At 30.7% G+C, this 18930-nt stretch overlaps 1 protein-coding gene and 1 pseudogene across 3 annotated transcripts; both read left to right on the top strand.

Moving 5' to 3' along the window:
• Positions 1 to 3534: 3534 nt before the first annotated feature.
• On the top strand, positions 3535 to 5217 carry LOC146881680 (uncharacterized; annotated as a pseudogene).
• Positions 5218 to 14105: 8888 nt separating this feature from the next.
• On the top strand, positions 14106 to 18129 carry LOC114169989 (chitin-inducible gibberellin-responsive protein 1-like). 3 transcript variants are annotated; one of them, XM_028055419.2, is made up of 2 exons: positions 14106 to 14301; positions 16134 to 18129. In XM_028055419.2, the coding sequence occupies exon 2, from the start codon at positions 16225 to 16227 to the stop codon at positions 17860 to 17862; it is 1638 nt and encodes a 545-aa protein (XP_027911220.1). In that variant the 5' UTR covers positions 14106 to 14301; positions 16134 to 16224; the 3' UTR covers positions 17863 to 18129. The 3 variants fall into 3 exon arrangements, with proteins under 3 accessions (XP_027911220.1, XP_085524973.1, XP_085524972.1); XM_085668847.1 differs by having other exon boundaries at positions 15326 to 18129; XM_085668846.1 differs by lacking the exon at positions 14106 to 14301 and adding an exon at positions 14728 to 15527.
• Positions 18130 to 18930: the final 801 nt, after the last annotated feature.

Below are 18930 nucleotides of genomic sequence, written 5' to 3'. Positions count from 1 at the left end.
AGAGATGATAATAAAATTAATGCTTTCACTTCATCATCAAATGTTATCTGCACTGATGTCAATTGCGCAATAATTGTATTAAATTCACTAATATGATTAGTAACCGAGTTACCTTCACCCATTTTTAGGTTGACTAGCCTGCGAATACACTAATGGTTGTAGATGGCTTCTCATACATATTTGATAACGCCTACATCAAATCTACGGTTGTTTTCTCGTTCATGATGTTGAACGCAACATTCTTAGCTAATGTCAATCGGATCACACCGAGTGTTTGCCGATCTAACAACTCCTATTCTGACTACTCCATGTCGGTTGGCTTCTGCCTTATTAAAGGTAGATACAACTTCTTTTGATACAAGTAGTCCTCTATCTGCATCTTTTAGAACCCGAAGTCACTGCCATTAAACTTATCAATCCTCACATTCCCTTATTCCAATGCCATTTCTCTTGTTGCTTTGAAGAAAGCTCTTGCTACTTTGATGAAAGCTTCTATTGCTTCGACGAAAGCTTTTGCTACTTTTGACGAAAGCTCCCACTACTTCTCTAAGCTGAGATTCCCAAGAAGAAAAAGAAGCCAAATCTTTTCTGATGTGGAAGATCAGACAATGTTGCAACCATAGAGCATACTAAGAAAAATGGCTTTTGATACCAATTGTTAGGAATAAGGCAATAAAAGAAAAAATAAAAGAGAGAAAAATAAATGACATGAAGAATTTAACATGCTTCGGCGTATAATGTGTATGCCTATGTCCATGATTACACTAGGAAGTATTTTTTTTATTTTTGGTGTGTATCAATATTTACAAAGGATCTCTTATATTACAAAATAAAGAACCACATTTCACAATCCTAAACTATGTGAGACTAACAAAATGTTTTCATTCTTCATTAGCTTTGTTTAATAAATAATAGGTCAGATATACCATTATAAAGTGCTAACATGACACATCTTTTATCATGTAAAAAAAAATTGTTTACCATTAATAAATAAATCCATAGATTTTTGAAGTATTGAGACTTACCATGATCAAACTTTAAAATAAAAACTAAAATCTAAATTGCATTATAGTAAGAAATTAATTACATAATATATATATATATATATATATATATATATATATATATATATATATATATATATTATCAGAACACTTGCAGAATTTATAAGGAATGTATCCGTCTTTGTAAACCTTCTTAGATCCGCTATTTCTATTATTTGAATTAGACTCGAATTGTGATGAGGTTCTAATTTTTTATTAACAATGATACTGAAAATTATTAAAAAAAACTGAATTTGATATTTTGTCCTGTATAAATATGTTATTTAATATTTTATGTATGAACGTTTTTAACAAATAAATTTGAAAATAGACAACGGTGGATAAATAGAAACCAAGAAGAATTATTGTAGAATTTTATCATATAAATGACATCACCCTTTATGTTTTTGACATTGTTTTGAAAAGTATCTTCATCAGAAGGGTTTGACTGATCTTCTGTTGTGGTGCTAGCAATGATTTTGTTTATTTCACACCATGTGATGTTGCCATTTTTTATGCACTTATGTTTCTTTTGTTATTTAATGCAGTTGATCACGTGTAGACACAAATCGGATTTGATGTTTTTGGTGGTTGGTTTCCATGTGTCGGGCAAGGAAGTTCATTGGCTGTTTTCCTTTTTTCTAAGTATAAATCTTAAAATCTCTCTTTTTTATTTATAATAATATTTTAATTACTAAATTCGATAGCTTTCTCTTAAAATATAAAATATATTTTTTAAAAAAATTTAAAATATTAAAAATCAGAAAATAAAAAAATAAAAAATTATTTAAAAAATATCACTTAAAGTTATAAGAAAAAGTTATCAAAATAATAAAAAATTATTAATTTTTTTAGAGAAAATAATTTACGTTATCAAACCAAATTAAGTTTTGATAAAAAGAATTGGTAATCAGCAAGACAAAACAATTGGAGTTAAGCATTTTCAAGATTTTCTTTAAAATTACTTTTCTTCCTATTTGGTCTATTTTATAATTTTTTATATTGTGATTTGGTAATTTGTGGATTGTTACTTTTCTTTTCTCAGAAATATTTATCAAGTTTGGGTCTTCCGTTCCAATTATGTTGTTTTCATCTAAAAAGTGAAATTCAGTATCTTTGCAGGAACCAAATCTAATATCACTCGCATGAACGAATTTTTATTTGTATATTGTTACACTACTAAAAAATCACTCATTACCTGCAAAATTTTTTATAAAAATATTTTTGCAAGAAATTCATGCATATTTTTGTTTGATTTTTTTGCGTGAAATTCATTTGATTTTTGATACAAAATATAATTGGCAAAAAATATTTAAATATTTTGTAGCGTAATATTTTTCGCATGAAACACCTGCAAAATTTTTTATGTTAAATTATTTGTTAGAATATAATTTAACATTACATGCAAATTTATTTATGTATTTTTTTATCATATATCTTTCTCTTACTAATAAAATTTCGTAAGAAATACCTGTAAAATTTTTTATGTAAATTTATTTGCAAAAAATAAATTAAAATTTCCTGCCAATTTATATATGTATTTATCATTTTTCTTGTCGATAACATTTTGCAGAAAAAGTATGAAAAACTAGAAAAATGAAAGAAAATCGCTAATGTTGTTTCCTTTTTTAAAAAAAATTCTACGGCTCAGAAAAAAGTAAAATAAAATATTATATTAATTTATTACATTTAAGCATTTATTAAGTTTTATCCCATTTAAGTTTTACTATTAGAAAAATTATTATTTATAATTTTTTCTATAAAACATTATTCATAGGAAATATTTACAATTATTTTACAAAAAATATCTATCAATTTTTTAGAATTACTTTTTACAAAAAAATAAACTCTAAAAGATAATTCATAAAAATAAATATTAATATATAATTTTTATTTTTTATAACTATAAACAATTAGTGTAGCCTGGCTTTTACTATTTTCTCATTTAAAATTTGATAAAATAATATTTTAAAAGATTAAAGTTAAAATGAATAGAACGCACGCGACGGAAATATTTGGAAAAAATTAATAAGTAGCATTTGTATTTTTCATTTTAAAAAGAATAAGTAGCCAATAAGTAAAAATTTGCAGATGCATTCTCATATTGCCCTATCTGGTACAGTTTCCCTTTTACATTTTCTACCCTCGTACTCATAGGTTCTTTGTCTTCTCCATAACTTCTTCGACAACATTTTCACAGATTTGAAAATTTTCTCCCAATTCACTCTGCATTCTCACTTTTTCAGTGGTAATCATACATTCTTCTCAATTGCAGGTTTGAATTTCAATTTCACTCTCCTTTTTCTATTTTTGTTGTATCTCACCCTCTCATATTCTCTTGTATTTGTTATTGACATTATTTTTACAATTTTCACATGTTCTCGTTCTATCATCTCGACCTCCACCTCCTCCACCACCTCCAGCTAGATATGGCCCTCCACCACTTCCACCTATATATCGCCCTCCACCTAATCATATTCAATTCCATCAAATGCAAGATTTTCCAGTGATTAATGAAGATCCATCTTCTTCATCTAGTCACATAAGTGGAGACAATAACAGAAATAAAGTCTCAATACTTCTAGAGGGGGATGGGTGAGTAATTTTTTTTAGTGAATCATTTAATTTCTTACCATATACATTTTTGTTGTTTGGGTTTGTGATTTTGTTTCAATCTTTTTGGTTTTACATAGGTTTGATCAACACAAGTTGGTACTTGGTTCAATTGCTTCAATCATTCGCACTAACTTGGAGGAGGGAAAACCATCATGGAAAAAACTATCCAAAGAGCAAAGGGAGTCGTGGTTTGATATGTTCAAAGTAATTAAATTTCAAACATTGAATAAAAGGGTTCTATATATTTATTGGAAATGTATCTAATAATTGGTTTTCATTTGTTATAATTTAGTCAAAATTTTCATGGCCACCTCAATGTAATGACATGGTGCGACGTAACTTTGAAAGAAGAGGTGCATCAAAAATGTCTCAATTAATGCAAGAAGCACGGAAAGATCTAGAAAAGAAGCCAATATGGATGGGAGAGGATGTGTGGGCACAACTAAAGACATATTGGAAGTCCTCAAGCTTTAAAAGTAAGTCTGAAACAAATAAAAGAAATTGTGTAGCTATGGATGGTGCATCTCTTCACACTGGTGGATTAATTCCTCATCGTTTGCATCGGAAGAGAATGGTAATATTATTTTATTGTCATTTTTATAATTTAGATTCCAAAATTAATTATATTGAAGAAATTTCTTTATCAATTATAGAAGGAGGAGAAATGAGCAAATCCATCCTTAACTGAGTTTTATTTTCGTACGCATCGAAGAAAAAAGGACCAAAGTTGGGTTGGTCTTCATGCAAAATTGACCTTTGTAAGTTTTCAATTGTTTGCTTTGTTTTTATTGAGTTCTTAATTTCTTTGTTTTCATTAAGTACTTTTCATTTTCAGGACAAATTTGAACAAAGGAAAAGTGAGTTAACATCTCAAAGCCATATGGAGAATGCTAATGATGGTGAACAATCCATTCATGAATATCCATCTAATTGGGATATATGGATTGACTCAATTGGTAAGAAAATGGGAAGGATATTTGGTCTTGGATCTGTGGGTAGAATGTTTATTTCAACCTCAAGTCAACAATTACATTTTGAGGAAGTTGATGCTTTAAGAAGTCAGATTCAAGCATTAAATGAATCATTATAAAGACAAGAAGAAGAAAAGGTAGAAATGAAAAGAGAGTTGCAAAAACAAAGAAAAGATAAAATAGAAATGAGAAAAGAGTTGACTGAGACAAAAAATCAAGTAATAGCTTTAATGCAACATTTAGGATATGTGACATCCTCTTCTCATCGATCTTTATCATCTCCACATAATAATGAGAATGAGGATGACGACGATAGTGATCATACAGAAGATGGTGATAATTATTATTTTATTCTGTACTTAGTATATTAAGTTGATTTTGTTATTTATTGTATTACTTATTATATTTTATTTGAATTTGTAGAGAATACAAGTTTTTGATTATAGGTACAAATTTGATGCAATTGGTAGTACAGGAAAGTTTTAAAAGTCATTTGATGGATGTATTCATTTAATTATTATTATTATTATGCAAATTATTAAATTTTATGACATTTGAATTTGTTTATGACTATTGCAGGTTATTGAAATATTAGAGGCAAATTTGGAGTATTGATATTATTGCAGGTTATTGAAATAGTAGTTTCAATTTACTTGGATAATCATTTCAAATTTCCTTAGAATAGTAGTGAGGACTTATTTGATTTGCTTGACTACTGTTTATATTCAAAGTTTATTTTCATATTATTCCTGTCTTTTCTTTAGCTTGCTGTAAATCCATCACTTACGATCTTCTCTTTTGTTTCTGATGCTGCATTGTAGAAGGTTAAATTAAATGTTGGTTGAGTTTTTTTTTTTTAAGTGTGAAAGAAGAAAAACTGAAAATAGGTGATGCTGGAGAAAAAATGCAGATTTTAAAAAGGAAGAATTGATGCGACATGAAGCATCTAATGTACATGCATTAACTTAGGCTTTTCGTAGCCTAAGTCTAAGTTTATAGCAAGCTACTGGATGGGCCACTTCATGTACATGCATAACTTAGGCTTTTTGTAGCATCTAATGTTGATTATGATTTTTCCAAAAGCTACTTTCCTTGACCTCATGTCGTAATGAGTAATGTTTTGATGCTGATTTTAGAATATTTGTACATAACTACTTTGGATATGCATCTGACTTTTACTCCTACATTTATTATTTTGTATCTAGAAGGTGCATTTAGTTGTTATTTTTTTCCTTTGACATGCTTGTGCTCTGTAGATCATTTAGAGAACCTTACAATTTAGCTTTTGATTTAATTTAATTATACTCTTGTCTAACTATTGTTGTGAATGAAACTAATTTGTTAGAATGATAGACATGGATTCTTCTCTCCAAGATTTGCATAGTTTGATGCAGATGGCAAGGACCAATTTGGTGATTCAAGGCAAATATCATAATTGGCTCTCAAAAGATTAAAGTATTATATGTTGCTTCTTGGAAAAGTTCCTTTAAACAAAGATATTAGGAACCTTTGAGAGGCTTACTTTTATTTTATGATTTTAATTTCTAAAGCTCAAATTATAAAAGTGTTTTCTGCATTATTTTGTCTACATTGTTGACCATTGCATAATTGAGCTTAATCTTTTGTATGTTTGTGGATGCTCATAGGTAATTTTGCAGGGATAAAGTTATTATGTCATTTTTGATATTATTGTGATTTGTTTGATATATTTTGAAGAATATTTTAAAGATTTGAAATAGCTTATGTAAAAATTTATTAACTTTTCATGAATTATGTTATTCAGGATCATTTATTTGGTAAAATAGCTAAATAGACATAAAAAGTGTTTTGTTTTTTTATTTAATTAATATATGGTATTGATAATAATAAAATAAATATTTTTTTACAAATTATTTTGTCATTTAAAATAATATGAAAATAAAAATTATATAGTTTTTAAAATTTATTATTATTCTCTTTTGCGAAATTTCTTGCAACATTATTAGTAAAAAAAATATACTTGCAAATTCATTTTGGCAGGAAAATTTACTTGTAAATTTTTTTTGCAAGAAATTACCTACAAATTTAAAATACGCAAGAATGTTATTTGTGAAATGTAAATTTGCAAGAAAAAGTACTTGTGGTTATATTTACAAATTTATTTTCGCATGAAAAGTTACCTGCAAATTTTAAATATGCAAGAAAATTACTTGTGAAATGTAAATTTACAGGAAAACATACCTGCGGTTTTTTCAATTGATTTTTTTGTAGAAAAAATTGCTGTGATTTTTTTTTTTGTAAGAAAATTTGCTGTGAATATTTTTCACAAAAAAAATTGCAAGAAATTTCCTGCGAATTTTGAAATTCCCTAATAACTAATTATACACGAAGGTATTACCTATCGATCAAAATTCATAAGAAAATTGGCAGGAAACACTTTTTCTGCAAATTTTTGTAAAAAATCTGCAAGAAATTTCCCATGAAATATAGAAAATTCTAGTAGTGTTGTATTGTTTTTTCAAATTTTAAAGAAAATTCGTTTCCGACACTTAAGCATGTTATAAATAAAATCTAATGTAGATTTCAAGAGGAATTTAGAATTTATTAACACTAATGAAATGCTAAGGTTGATTGGTTTCTGTTTTTTTGGACAAATTAAACAATTCATTTTTATTCAATATTGTTGAACATGAACAACTTTTAACATTTGATGAAGTAATTTTGCTTAGTATTAAGGAAGATTGTTCTATAGCAATCTAAATTTTAATGTTTGAATTCGTAAAGGTCCAGGGGAAAAGATTCCTCTGCCACCACTGTCACTGTCACAGAATCACCGTAGTGTCGGTAAAAAAAATAAAAAAATATCTATTATTTTTTAAAATATTTCAAAACTTAATAACTATTAACAAATAAATGTATTTAATACAAAATTTGGAATTTCGAGTGGAATATATAAAAAGAGATACTTACGTGAATCATAATACGAAAACATACTATATTTAGTAGAAAATACGTTAATTACATCACAACATTAATGTTGGGTAAAATTATAAAAAGATTTAAAATAACAAGTTTAAAATAGTGAGATTCAATTATTTTAATATTAAAATATTTTAGTATAAATAGTTTTGTTATAAATGAGTTTTATTATTTTTAAATATATAAATTTTTCTAAAAATTACTTTTATAGAGTTCTCTGACTTCTATCTGAGAAGGGTTCTTCTCCTCTTTTCGACTGATTGAAAATATGAGATTCGTAAGAGTGATCCTCGCGACGAGCTCTTCAGATTGGATCAATCAGTTTCTCCGTTCACATAAGTTGAGTTTCAGCCCTTTTTCTTGGTCTCTTTATGTTTACCATTGCATGTGAGCCTTCTTTAACTTGTATGTGCCTTTTTAATCATCAATATGAGTCTCTGCTAATAATTGATAATAACGGTATGTCCTGATCGTTCTTGTGATTTTTTTCAAGTAGATAGATCATTTTGTGAAGTTAGAAGCATTTTGGTGTTCTTAAAGCGATTTGAGTGTGTAGAATTGCTTTGTCAAGTTAGGGAAGCTAGTGATTTTTGGTGTGTGTGAGTTTGATAAATTTGATGTTTTGCATGCATGTATATGATTGATTATTTTGAAGATTAAACCCAATTGTTTTGCTAAATCTATTTGGTGTTATGCTTGTGGAATGATAATTTGTGTTGAAACTGAGTTTGGTATGTTTTTGGCATTTGTGATGGTTATTGGATTGCTTAGACTGGACCGAAATGACATAATTATACAAAATCATGTTTTGCAGAATTATGCAGACTCGTTGATCGAGTGTGTGCTAGTTTCTGACTTGGTAGTCGCTGAGTGAACCCAAAGTCAAGGAGTTTCTTATTTGGTATTCACTAATCGAGTATATTCTCGTTGAGCGAATACAATGTCAAAGAGCTTATTGACTTTGTAGTCATTGGTTGACAATGTACTTGTTGGACAAATTTTGGAGGGATATATCTTTGTGAGTTCTAGTAATTCACTCGCTAGGCGAGCCATCTAGTTGTTGGACAAGTAGGCGCTACTCGCTGAGCGAATGGATGATTTTGCTGAGTGAATGCATCAAAGTCTAGTAGTCATTCTTATGCTCAATTTTGGCATGTTGTAGTAAATGTGGATTATTGTTTAGGAAATAGTTGGTGTATGAGATTGAATATATGGTGTGAGCATGAAATATGACGTGGATGTTAGAATTTCAAGGAGAGATTTTGTGTGGTGATATTTGTAGTGCATGCATTGACATATGAATTCAATATGGAGGTATCATTTTCTCTCTAATAACTACTCACACATAAGTAAAACAGAGTAGGTTATGTGATGAAGAAAATAAAGAGGTCCTAATCATTAAACCTGATTTGGTCCTAGGCGCGGAAGGGGACTACCTTTTGAGTGGTTGGGTGATAACCCCTTGAGGCCAAACTCTATAGAGTTTGGGAACCACCACATGTGCACACCACCAATGAGTTTAATGTCAAGTGCTTGTGTGATTATAGGCATAAATAAGTTTTATACCATGTTTGTAGGTATTTGGCATGATTTAAATATATGTATGAATATTTCTTTTGTATACTAGCTTACCCTGTTGTGTGTTTTGTGTATTCTTGTATGACTTGTCTCTTTCTTTTTTGTGATGATCACGTATTTGGTGGGAACAAATGAAGTTGTAGGTTCAATGACACCTTTAGAGGATGAGGAGTCATCAATTAGAGTAGGTAAAGGTTTCAAGGAGTTTTAGCAGTGGTTAGTCTATGTATTGAGCTTTTTAGTTTAGTTTAAATGTATAAAAGATATATTTTTATAGTTCTATCTTTTGTAAGACTATATTAATATATTTTATATACGGGATTATTTGTTTTGAACAATATGATGAAACATCATATTTTATTAATTTTAAGCTCCTAAAATTGGGATATTACATGGTTGGTAAAATTTTGACATAAAAGTGTACAACAATTTTTTTGTAATTAAATTTTACTTTTTAGTATTGAAATATTTAAGATGATGAATTTAAATATAAATATTACATTATATACTATACTGGATGAGAGTTATAATTTATATGAGTATTATTCATTTTTAAACTAAGATAATATATTTACATATTTGGTTAAATTTAAATTTACTTTTTGTGAGAATTGAAAGTTTAACTTAAGTCAAATGTTTTCATTCTTTTAAAACCTAACCTCATTATCCCCATGTTGATATTTTGTATGTAAGCAACAATTAACAACATCTCCAATATAAATAGGAGTTAGGTTTAGTTAAACTTTATTTAAACACTTGAGATCTTTTTATTTAATATTTATTAGATTGTTTATGTTAAATTAGACAATTCGATTAAAACTTAATTATAAAAATTTTATTCATGTGGTATATTTGAACTATTTTAATGATCTATATTATTTTTTATAGGTTTTGATTTGATGGTAAAACAAACCAAAATTAAAAATAATAATTTTTGTGACGATTTATAACTATAATTATAAATAAGTTTGAGGAGATATGACTGTATTTATATCTTAATATAAAATATACATGATTTTTAGTGGTAAAAAAACTTTCTTATTTGAAAACTCTTGAACCAAATAGAAACGATCTATAAATAGTTCCTCATATTAGTCATTTGAATAGATCATACTTTTACTACACAAAAATCAAATTAACTAAATAGCATAAATAAAAACATCAGACCACACCTTAATAATATTCGTAACCTAATTAATCTTAGGACGGTGCAAGGTTGTGTTTGATTCTTATTCTGAAACATTGAATTCAACCACACCTATTAATGAATGCACGAATCAACATTCTTCCAAGAAATTTCTTAAAATTTTGTATTAATCAATATTAACCGTAAAGTAACGAGTGTTTTTAATCACTCATATTAAATAGAAAATTAATTTGGAGTTTTTAATTAATGTAATAAATATGCTTGTTATTAATGCAGATGTAATATGATTTTAACCTCTAATATAAAACTTAAGACGTTGTTGGGAAGAAGAAGAAGAAAATCAGGATTGAATTATGGAAAACAAAAATGTTAGAAATAAAAATAAATATGTGAGAACAAAAGAGAAAAGAGGTGTGACTTGAACATATTTTGTGTCCGTGTTTTTAGATAAATAAAAGAAAAAATGTAAAAGACAAATAAAAAGTTAAATTTACCGAACATATTTTATTATAAAATTCTTTTTATTTCATGATAATTATTTACTTTTCTATAAAATGTAAAAGGGAGAAAAAATGTCCTCCTTTCCAGTTTCAACACGCAAGGAAAAATATTTTCTAATTCTTCTATTAAGCAAATACTGAAAATTAGTTTTATGGTTTACTATAAATATGGCAAGTTTTTAAGATAAATTTTTTACTTTCATAATACATTAAAAATCACATTAAAAACAACTTCGGATTAATTAAAACTATATGTACAAATATTTAACCTGAATGAAATAGTTAACTTGATAATTTACTTCTTATAAATCCCTTCCACAATATTATAAGAAATATAAAATAAAATTTCCAAATCTTTTATGGTTTTTATCCAATAATTTTTAAACTCCTTTTAGTATTTTTCTCCACCCAAGACTAAAATGCATCATTCAGATCATTAAGAAATTTTTTTTTTCATCTCTTATTAATATTTATGTTTTATCCAATAATTTTTAAACTCCTTTTAGTATTTTTCTCCACCCAAGACTAAAATGCATCATTCAGATCAAGACATTTTTTTTCATCTCTTATTAATATTTATGTGACTTTTTTTTTTCAAATATTATACATTGTGTGCATCATCATTCTCAAGATAATTTCACAAATCATAAGATTGTATCCTAAGTCAAAATAATAAGAGGTAGCAAATGTAGAAGATTGATATTGATATTTCTTTACAATATAGACAAAGATCTTTCCTATCTTTCTTTTATCTTTAAACTTATCAAATAAGAAAACACTTATATATCAGATAACTTTGTGTTGAAGTATTGTATTAATTGTTGACATTGGGCAATGGTTGAGATAGAATTATTGGTGGGAGTATTTTCAGAAGATTCAACAACACTGTTACTTGATGGTATAAACAATTTGGGGAATATCCTACAAGCTTATAACATTTTTCTTTAGTATGATCTAAGATATCACAATGACTGCATCTAGGTCTTGTTTTCTTAAGAGATCTTTGTTTGTCAAATTGAGATTTTTCGAGAAGTATGAATAGAAAAAGCCAAATTTTTAGAGGTTTTTGAAGATTGAGTTTCAATAATCTCACGTTGAGCTTTTTCTTGAAGACTGAAAAAGAAAACATTACTGATTGAATGAAGAGGATTGAAAGGATTTGACCTATGATTTGAGAAAAAAGAATCGTGTAATCCCATAAAAAATGATATCACATACTGAGAATCAATATGGTGTTGTAGTTGTTGAAGGCCACTGCATGAACATGCGAAGTAGGGTTTGTATCCAGATGGTTCTTCCCATATAGATTTAAGTTATATGTAATAGGTACTAACTCTATCAAAACCTTGTTAGAGGGACATAAGTTGTCACTGACATTGAAAAATGCAAGGGACATTTTTGGAGTGCGAAGAGCTTCCCAAATCTCGCAAACAGTTGTGGCAAAGAGGATGCTAGTAAATATATCTTTTGATATTGAGTTATATAACGATGACATGACAATGTTGTTAGCCCATGTACAAGAGGTAAAAGAAGGATTGGTTTCCGAAGGTTGGGGAAGGGATCCATCGATAAGCATAATCTTATTCTTGATAAAGAGAGCAATTCACATCACACAACTCCAGGTGGTGTAATTTCTGTGATCCAAGGATTGAGAAGTAAGAATGGTGTACAAAAAGGGAAAGGTTTGGATATTGATGGGGTTCTTTAGTAGTGGCAATGGCAACGAGGTTATAAGAAGCCATGGAAAAAGGCAAGAACAAAGAGATAGACCAACAAGAACAAAGAAAAGACCAAAAAGGAAAAAAAAAATAGAAGGAACTAATGATGATGGTCTATTAATACCATATCACATAAAGAAGCACAAGAAACTAGAATTCTTATAGAAAAGAAAAAGTTTATACATATAGAAAAACTAGACCATGACTAGGCTAACTAGACTAGTAAAATACAATGTAATAAAACTCAAATTTCTCAATTATTTTTTATTATATATTAATAAGGGTTAAATATACTTTTGGTTCTTCAATTATGACACAAAATTAAAACTCGTCAATGTTTTAAATTTTGATATAATTTGATATCCAAATTTTAAAAATGAATAAATCTAGTCATCGTAATCCATCTATATTAAATTGTTTTGACGTGTCAAATAACATTTTGAACATTTGAAATATTTATACTCTATGACATGTACTAACTTAAATTGTACTATACCTATGCGAACTTGGGTAATCATACAACCTAAACCGCCTACCTATAGTCCCTTAATAAAAATAGTCAACTAAACAAGATTACATAGCGGCCTAGACCGCCTACTATAAAATGTCACATTATAACATAGAACCGTTAACTTCGAACTTAAGCCTCTCACAAATGCTCAGAATTTGGGCTCAGCCCAGGCCCATAGAGAATCTGAACATTAGCCCAAAATGACTCAAGAGGGGCCCAACCCACAGGAAGGGGCAGACACATCTAATGACTCTATAAATATATATGGACCCCAACAATTAAGAGATACGCTTTCATTAAATTCCTAATCTAAGATTTGACTTTTGAGAGCCTTTTGCTGACTTGATCGTCAGAGCACTTTTCGCAGGTAACCCCTCAAGGGTCCAAACCGCCTACGTTAAAAGACGACATGTACAAGTCAAGAAGGAGCCAGCTCAGGGATCAAGGATTAAGATAATACATTATTCGTGTCCACTAACATCTCTTATTTGTTTCTGCAGGAACATAAATATTAACCATTTAACACGTAAAAAGAAATTAATATTTTTAAATTAAAAGATTATATTTATTTATTTTTAAAATTTAATAAGTAAAATATATTAAAGTATGATACATAGATAAATTAAGTTTTATGTCAAAATTTAGGAAATATAATCATAAACCTATTAATAAAAGGAGAGAAAATAGTAAGGAATATATTCCACCAAGGAAATTTTATTGTTTCTATAAAGGAGAATTTCAAATTCATCTATCTCCTTATGAATATTGAACTAATCATATTTTATCCCAATTCAGTCGGAGAGATTCTCACCGAAACATAAGAAAGCTAAAGACAGCTAACTACGCTGCTGACAGGAATGTTCGAAATCCAAGTTCCCAACGTGTGCTCTGGTCGGTGTTTTCAACGCTTCAGTCAACCCCAAACCACTCAACGTCCGTTACAAAACCACAAAAATTCTAACGAATATTTCCCTCCGTTACCGTTTCTCCGCCGTCAAATTTCCAAGACCTTTTTCTCCTGCTTTTCCTTCCCCTATATTATAAATACCCCGTTTGAACACTCCCGGTCTCAATTTGCGGTTATTCAAAAAACTCCTTCTCCATGGTGCCTTCGTTTTCCTTCAAAACCATAATCCCTCATCAGAAACCATATCATTACGTGTCATCAACTGAGGCGAATTCAGCATAGTTTAGCTCTGCACGTGGATTGAACCGAAGTCTTTTCTAATGGTACACGTTGAATATTAATGGTCTTCAAGGTATGCTAAGTGCTTACACCAACGTTTTTCACTTTCCTAGACAATTTGGTTTTCTTAGTCACCGTGTTTTTGTTTGTGCAGTTTATGCTTCTTTTTCTATGTTATGTGTTTGCTTGCATACCTGAATGATTCTTAATCATTGGTGATTTGAGGGTCTTAGCTTTTTGAATTAAGAAATAGAATTTTGCATGTTGTTGTTTGATCGAGAAGAATGGTGTAACATCATTTCTGACGCTGAAAGCTGCAAATTTTGGTTGAGTTGAAGGTTTCGATTTTTGATTTGGTTTAACGCATGGTAGTTGAATCGTGAATCGTATCGTGTATCGGAGAGCTTAAATTTTGAATCGTGAATCGTATCGTATCGTGAATCGTACGATTCATAAACATTTTATAAACATTAAAAGAATGCAGTTTATACTTAAATATATAAGATAGATAAATATGTAAAGAGAAAATTAATAACAAAACAATCTCATAATCAAAAATAAAGTAGTTGTATCTATGTGTATCTACCACAGAGTTTCACAATTTCAGCAACATGGCCTTCAAAAAACAATGTGGTTGCTGCATAAAATTCTTTCAACTATAGTTATATGCTACTAAACAAATTATGCATTATAGCCATCCAAAAAATAAGTGTTTTCGAGCACACTAACCTTAATAAGTAACATTAATAAGTTTCAATGTGCGGAAAATAAAGGGGGGAAAAATTAGGGTTTCAATTTGGGGGTAAATCTGTAGAGGGAAAAACTAGGTTTTCAAATTGGGGTAAATTCGTATCGTGAATCGAATCATGATTCACATGATTCGGACTCGTATCGTACGATACAAGTACGATACGGGAGTAAAAACGATACAACTCACGATTCGTATCGCCAGGGACCTGAATCGTATCGTATCGTACGATTCGTATCGTGAATCGTACGATACTTACTACTAACGTTTTTGTTCCAATGAAATGGTTTGGGCGGGGTGGATTAGTGGACTTTGAATTAAGACGAAGATTCTTTTTCTGGGTTTCTAGGAATTTTTCTGGATTTATTGGTATGGTATGAACAAATGTATATGGAGCTTCCATGAACTCAGCATCGGGAAGTGGGGCAACTGCACAATAACATCAACAGGAAATAATAAGGTTTAAGTTTTGGTTACGTGGCTTAGTGGTAGTGGCTTTCCTGGTTGCAAAGTAACGATTGGGACTGCAATGAGGAATTGTGACTTACATGGTATTGTTGCTGTTGTTACTATTGATGCTATTATAAGCTTTCTCTTACTACTTGAGTTTTTCTATGTTCGTGATTTGTAAGTCTTTCTCTTGGTCACTAAATCAGTACATGACCATATTTTTTCTTGATTTGAGATATCTAACGTGTCCCCTCATGCCTAACATGTTCCGAAAAAATAACATGTCGAACAAGAAAATAGAGAATAGCAGGGAACATCGATCACATGAAGATTCTTTATGCTTAAATGAATTTTACAAAATTAGTTTGCACTCATTTAATAGACTAGAGATATAATAAGCTATAATATGTAGATAGTTACAAAACTCACTTCATAAATTGTTTTTGTTATATGTAATTAGATTTGGAGCTCATTTTTAAAAAATAAAGAGAAGCGATGAATTCAATAACAAAATACCAGAATTATATCTTAACATATTCCAATCAGCTTTTATATTTTTCAGTGTGTACAGGTTGATCCAATTCTTGTATGTATGTGTATTGTTTCTTCAGTCCTCCACTTGTTAGGCTAGTAGATGATTGTTGCGGCAAAAATAATTTTTATTGTGTTTATGCGTGTATTGATAGATTGCTGCTCTGTTTTACAAGGTTTATCTGTTATTATTGTAAGTGTTGGTATACTAGTCTGGAGCAGAAGTTTGCCAAGGAAGCTGCTTTTAGCTGATTGCTTTGTCATAGTATGGACTTGAATGAGTTTTCAAGTGTCGGTGTGACTAGTTCTGCAGGAATCCCTTGCACATCATCTTATACTCATATTTCAGCAATACCCAACAGGTTGATTGGATCCTTGAAACACGACACAGAACACTCTCCTAATTCGGCTCTTTCTACCCATTTTGATTCTGATACCCTTTCTTCTGCACTAAGTGACGGCCAGGAACAGCACACCGCTGGGGAAATTCACTCTGGTGTAAACCCTTTGCAACTATCTACTAGATGCTTTTTTCCACAGGATATAAGTTATGACCATGAAACCAGATATGCATTGCTGGAATTAGAAACTGCTTTGATGGCACCTGATGGTGATGATCAAGTCACCACATCAAGCACTTCGTCTTTTGGTGTTAGCAGAAGGCCTACAACATCTGGGCAGAGAAATAGGTCCTGGAGCCATGAGGGTCAGCCAAATGATGTTGCACGAGTGGGTAAGCGTCACAAATCAACTGAGGAAGTATCACTACAAGGATTTCCATCAACCCATTTGAAAGAATTGCTGATTGTGTCAGCCAAAGCCTTGTCTGAAAACAAGATGAAAGATTTTGATCAATTGATAGAGAAGGCTAGAAGTGTTGTGTCTATAACTGGGGAGCCAATCCAGCGCCTCGGTGCTTATTTGGTGGAAGGGCTTGTTGCAAGGAAGGAGGCATCGGGGAATAACATCTACCGTGCACTCAGATGCAGAGAACCTGAAGGAAAAGACTTGCTCTCTTACATTCAGCTACTGTATGAAATATGTCCCTACTTAAAATTTGGTTACATGGCTGCCAATGGCGCCATTGCTGAAGCTTGTAGAGATGAGGACCACATTCATATCATAGACTTTCAGATTGGTCAAGGAATTCAATGGATGACACTTCTTCAAGCTCTTGCTGCAAGACCTGGTGGAGCTCCCCATGTGCGGATCACAGGGATTGATGACCCCCTTTCTAAATATGTCCGTGGTGATGGATTAGAAGCCGTTGGAAAAAGGTTGGCTGAAATATCTCAGACATTTAACATCCCAGTTGAGTTCCACAGTGTGCCTGTTTTAGCTCCATATGTGACAAAAGACATGCTTGACATTAGACCTGGTGAGGCTTTGGCTGTGAATTTCCCTTTGCAACTCCATCACACGGCTGATGAGAGTGTCGACATGAGTAATCCAAGGGATGGACTTTTGAGATTGGTGAAATCACTTTCTCCCAAGGTAACTACGTTGATTGAGCAAGAGTCAAACACTAATACCACTCCTTTCTTCAACAGGTTTATAGAAACCTTGGATTACTACTTGGCAATTTTTGAGTCCATTGATGTGTCTCTTGCAAGAAAGAGCAAGGATCGGATTAATGTAGAACAACATTGTCTGGCACGGGATATTGTCAATATTGTTGCTTGTGAAGGGAAGGAAAGGGTAGAGAGACATGAACTGTTAGGCAAGTGGAAGTCTAGGTTCACAATGGCTGGCTTTTCTCAATATCCTTTGAGTTCATACGTTAATTCTGTCATAAGGAGCCTGCTTAGGTGCTACTCAGAACATTATAATCTTGTGGAGAAGGATGGGGCCATGTTGTTGGGATGGAAGGACAGAAATTTGATTTCAGCTTCAGCATGGCACTGATTACATGCAGAGAGGAAATATTGTGGTTGGGGTAGAAATATGTTGCTGACAGAGGTTTATGTTGATTCTCAGGGCCATGTGTCCCTTATCATTGTCTTAAAGGTCATTGTTCCATAAATTAGTATATGGAGTTTCATATCATAGTGATGCTATAACAATTCTTTCATGAAATGTTTAGGTATGTACAGGGTTTTGGTTTACAAATATTGTACTTGTTACCGAAACTTACCCTTGTCTCCAATAAAAAATTCAATAATTTCACTATAAGATTATTGACAACTGACTACATTCTTATTTGTTGTATTACCATTTTTGTTTTGATAAGGTTGTTTGCGTAAGCTGATAAATGGTGGTTGGTTGGATCTGTATATATGTAATAGAAAGGGATGGTAATTTTTTCTGTTGGTGGCATGGTGGGTTTTCCATGTTTGTGACTGAACACAGGGATGGTTGTTGCAAAACTTGTGATGCTTTCGAGAGGCATGTATCATCTCAATGTATACAAGTAGTCATATTAAGAAATACAAGTAGTAAATATTATCTAAAGAAGGAACTTCATTCAATATTAGGATATATCCATTAGTAATTATCGGGATTTGGTTTCTTTTTCCCATTGTAGTTCATTGATGAAATGGAATTTTGAATAGGCCCACTGGTCCATAGACGAACTAGCTTCAAGCACCTTCGCCTCCAAGGCAAAATCGAAGGCAATGTCCAATAATAAGTGCTTTTATTTCTGAAAAATGTTATGTATAATAGGGAGCTATCACAACTCGGTATTTCACTTCCAGGGATAATACATTCAACATCTGGACCAAATGTAGTTGATGTAAGATATATGTATCGGTGGGTCACCTTCGAATATCAGGGGTAAATATATATAATCCTTTATATGCTTGATCTTTATGAACTAAATGTGCAATGCGAACAAGAGTCTAACCCGTAGGTTGTTCTATCCTGTACGAATCAAACAATGAAGTTAGTAGCTTCGTGGCATGCTACTTCAGGAGAATAGCTTTCTGGATCAAAATGTGAAATGCATTCATAAAACACGAAAGAAGCAAACAA

The sequence above is a fragment of the Vigna unguiculata genome, chromosome 11 (assembly GCF_037176805.1).
Source record: "Vigna unguiculata cultivar grain cowpea cultivar isolate G323 ecotype 2 chromosome 11, ASM3717680v1, whole genome shotgun sequence".
Taxonomy (NCBI): domain Eukaryota; kingdom Viridiplantae; phylum Streptophyta; class Magnoliopsida; order Fabales; family Fabaceae; genus Vigna; species Vigna unguiculata.
Note: the sequence above shows the minus strand (reverse complement) of the source record. Positions and strands in the feature narration are given on the sequence as shown.

What these genes read in the sequence shown, in the direction of transcription:
- LOC114169989 (XM_028055419.2), top strand. Translation starts at nt 16,225, where the DNA reads ATGGACTTGAATGAGTTTTCAAGTGTCGGTGTGACTAGTTCTGCAGGA.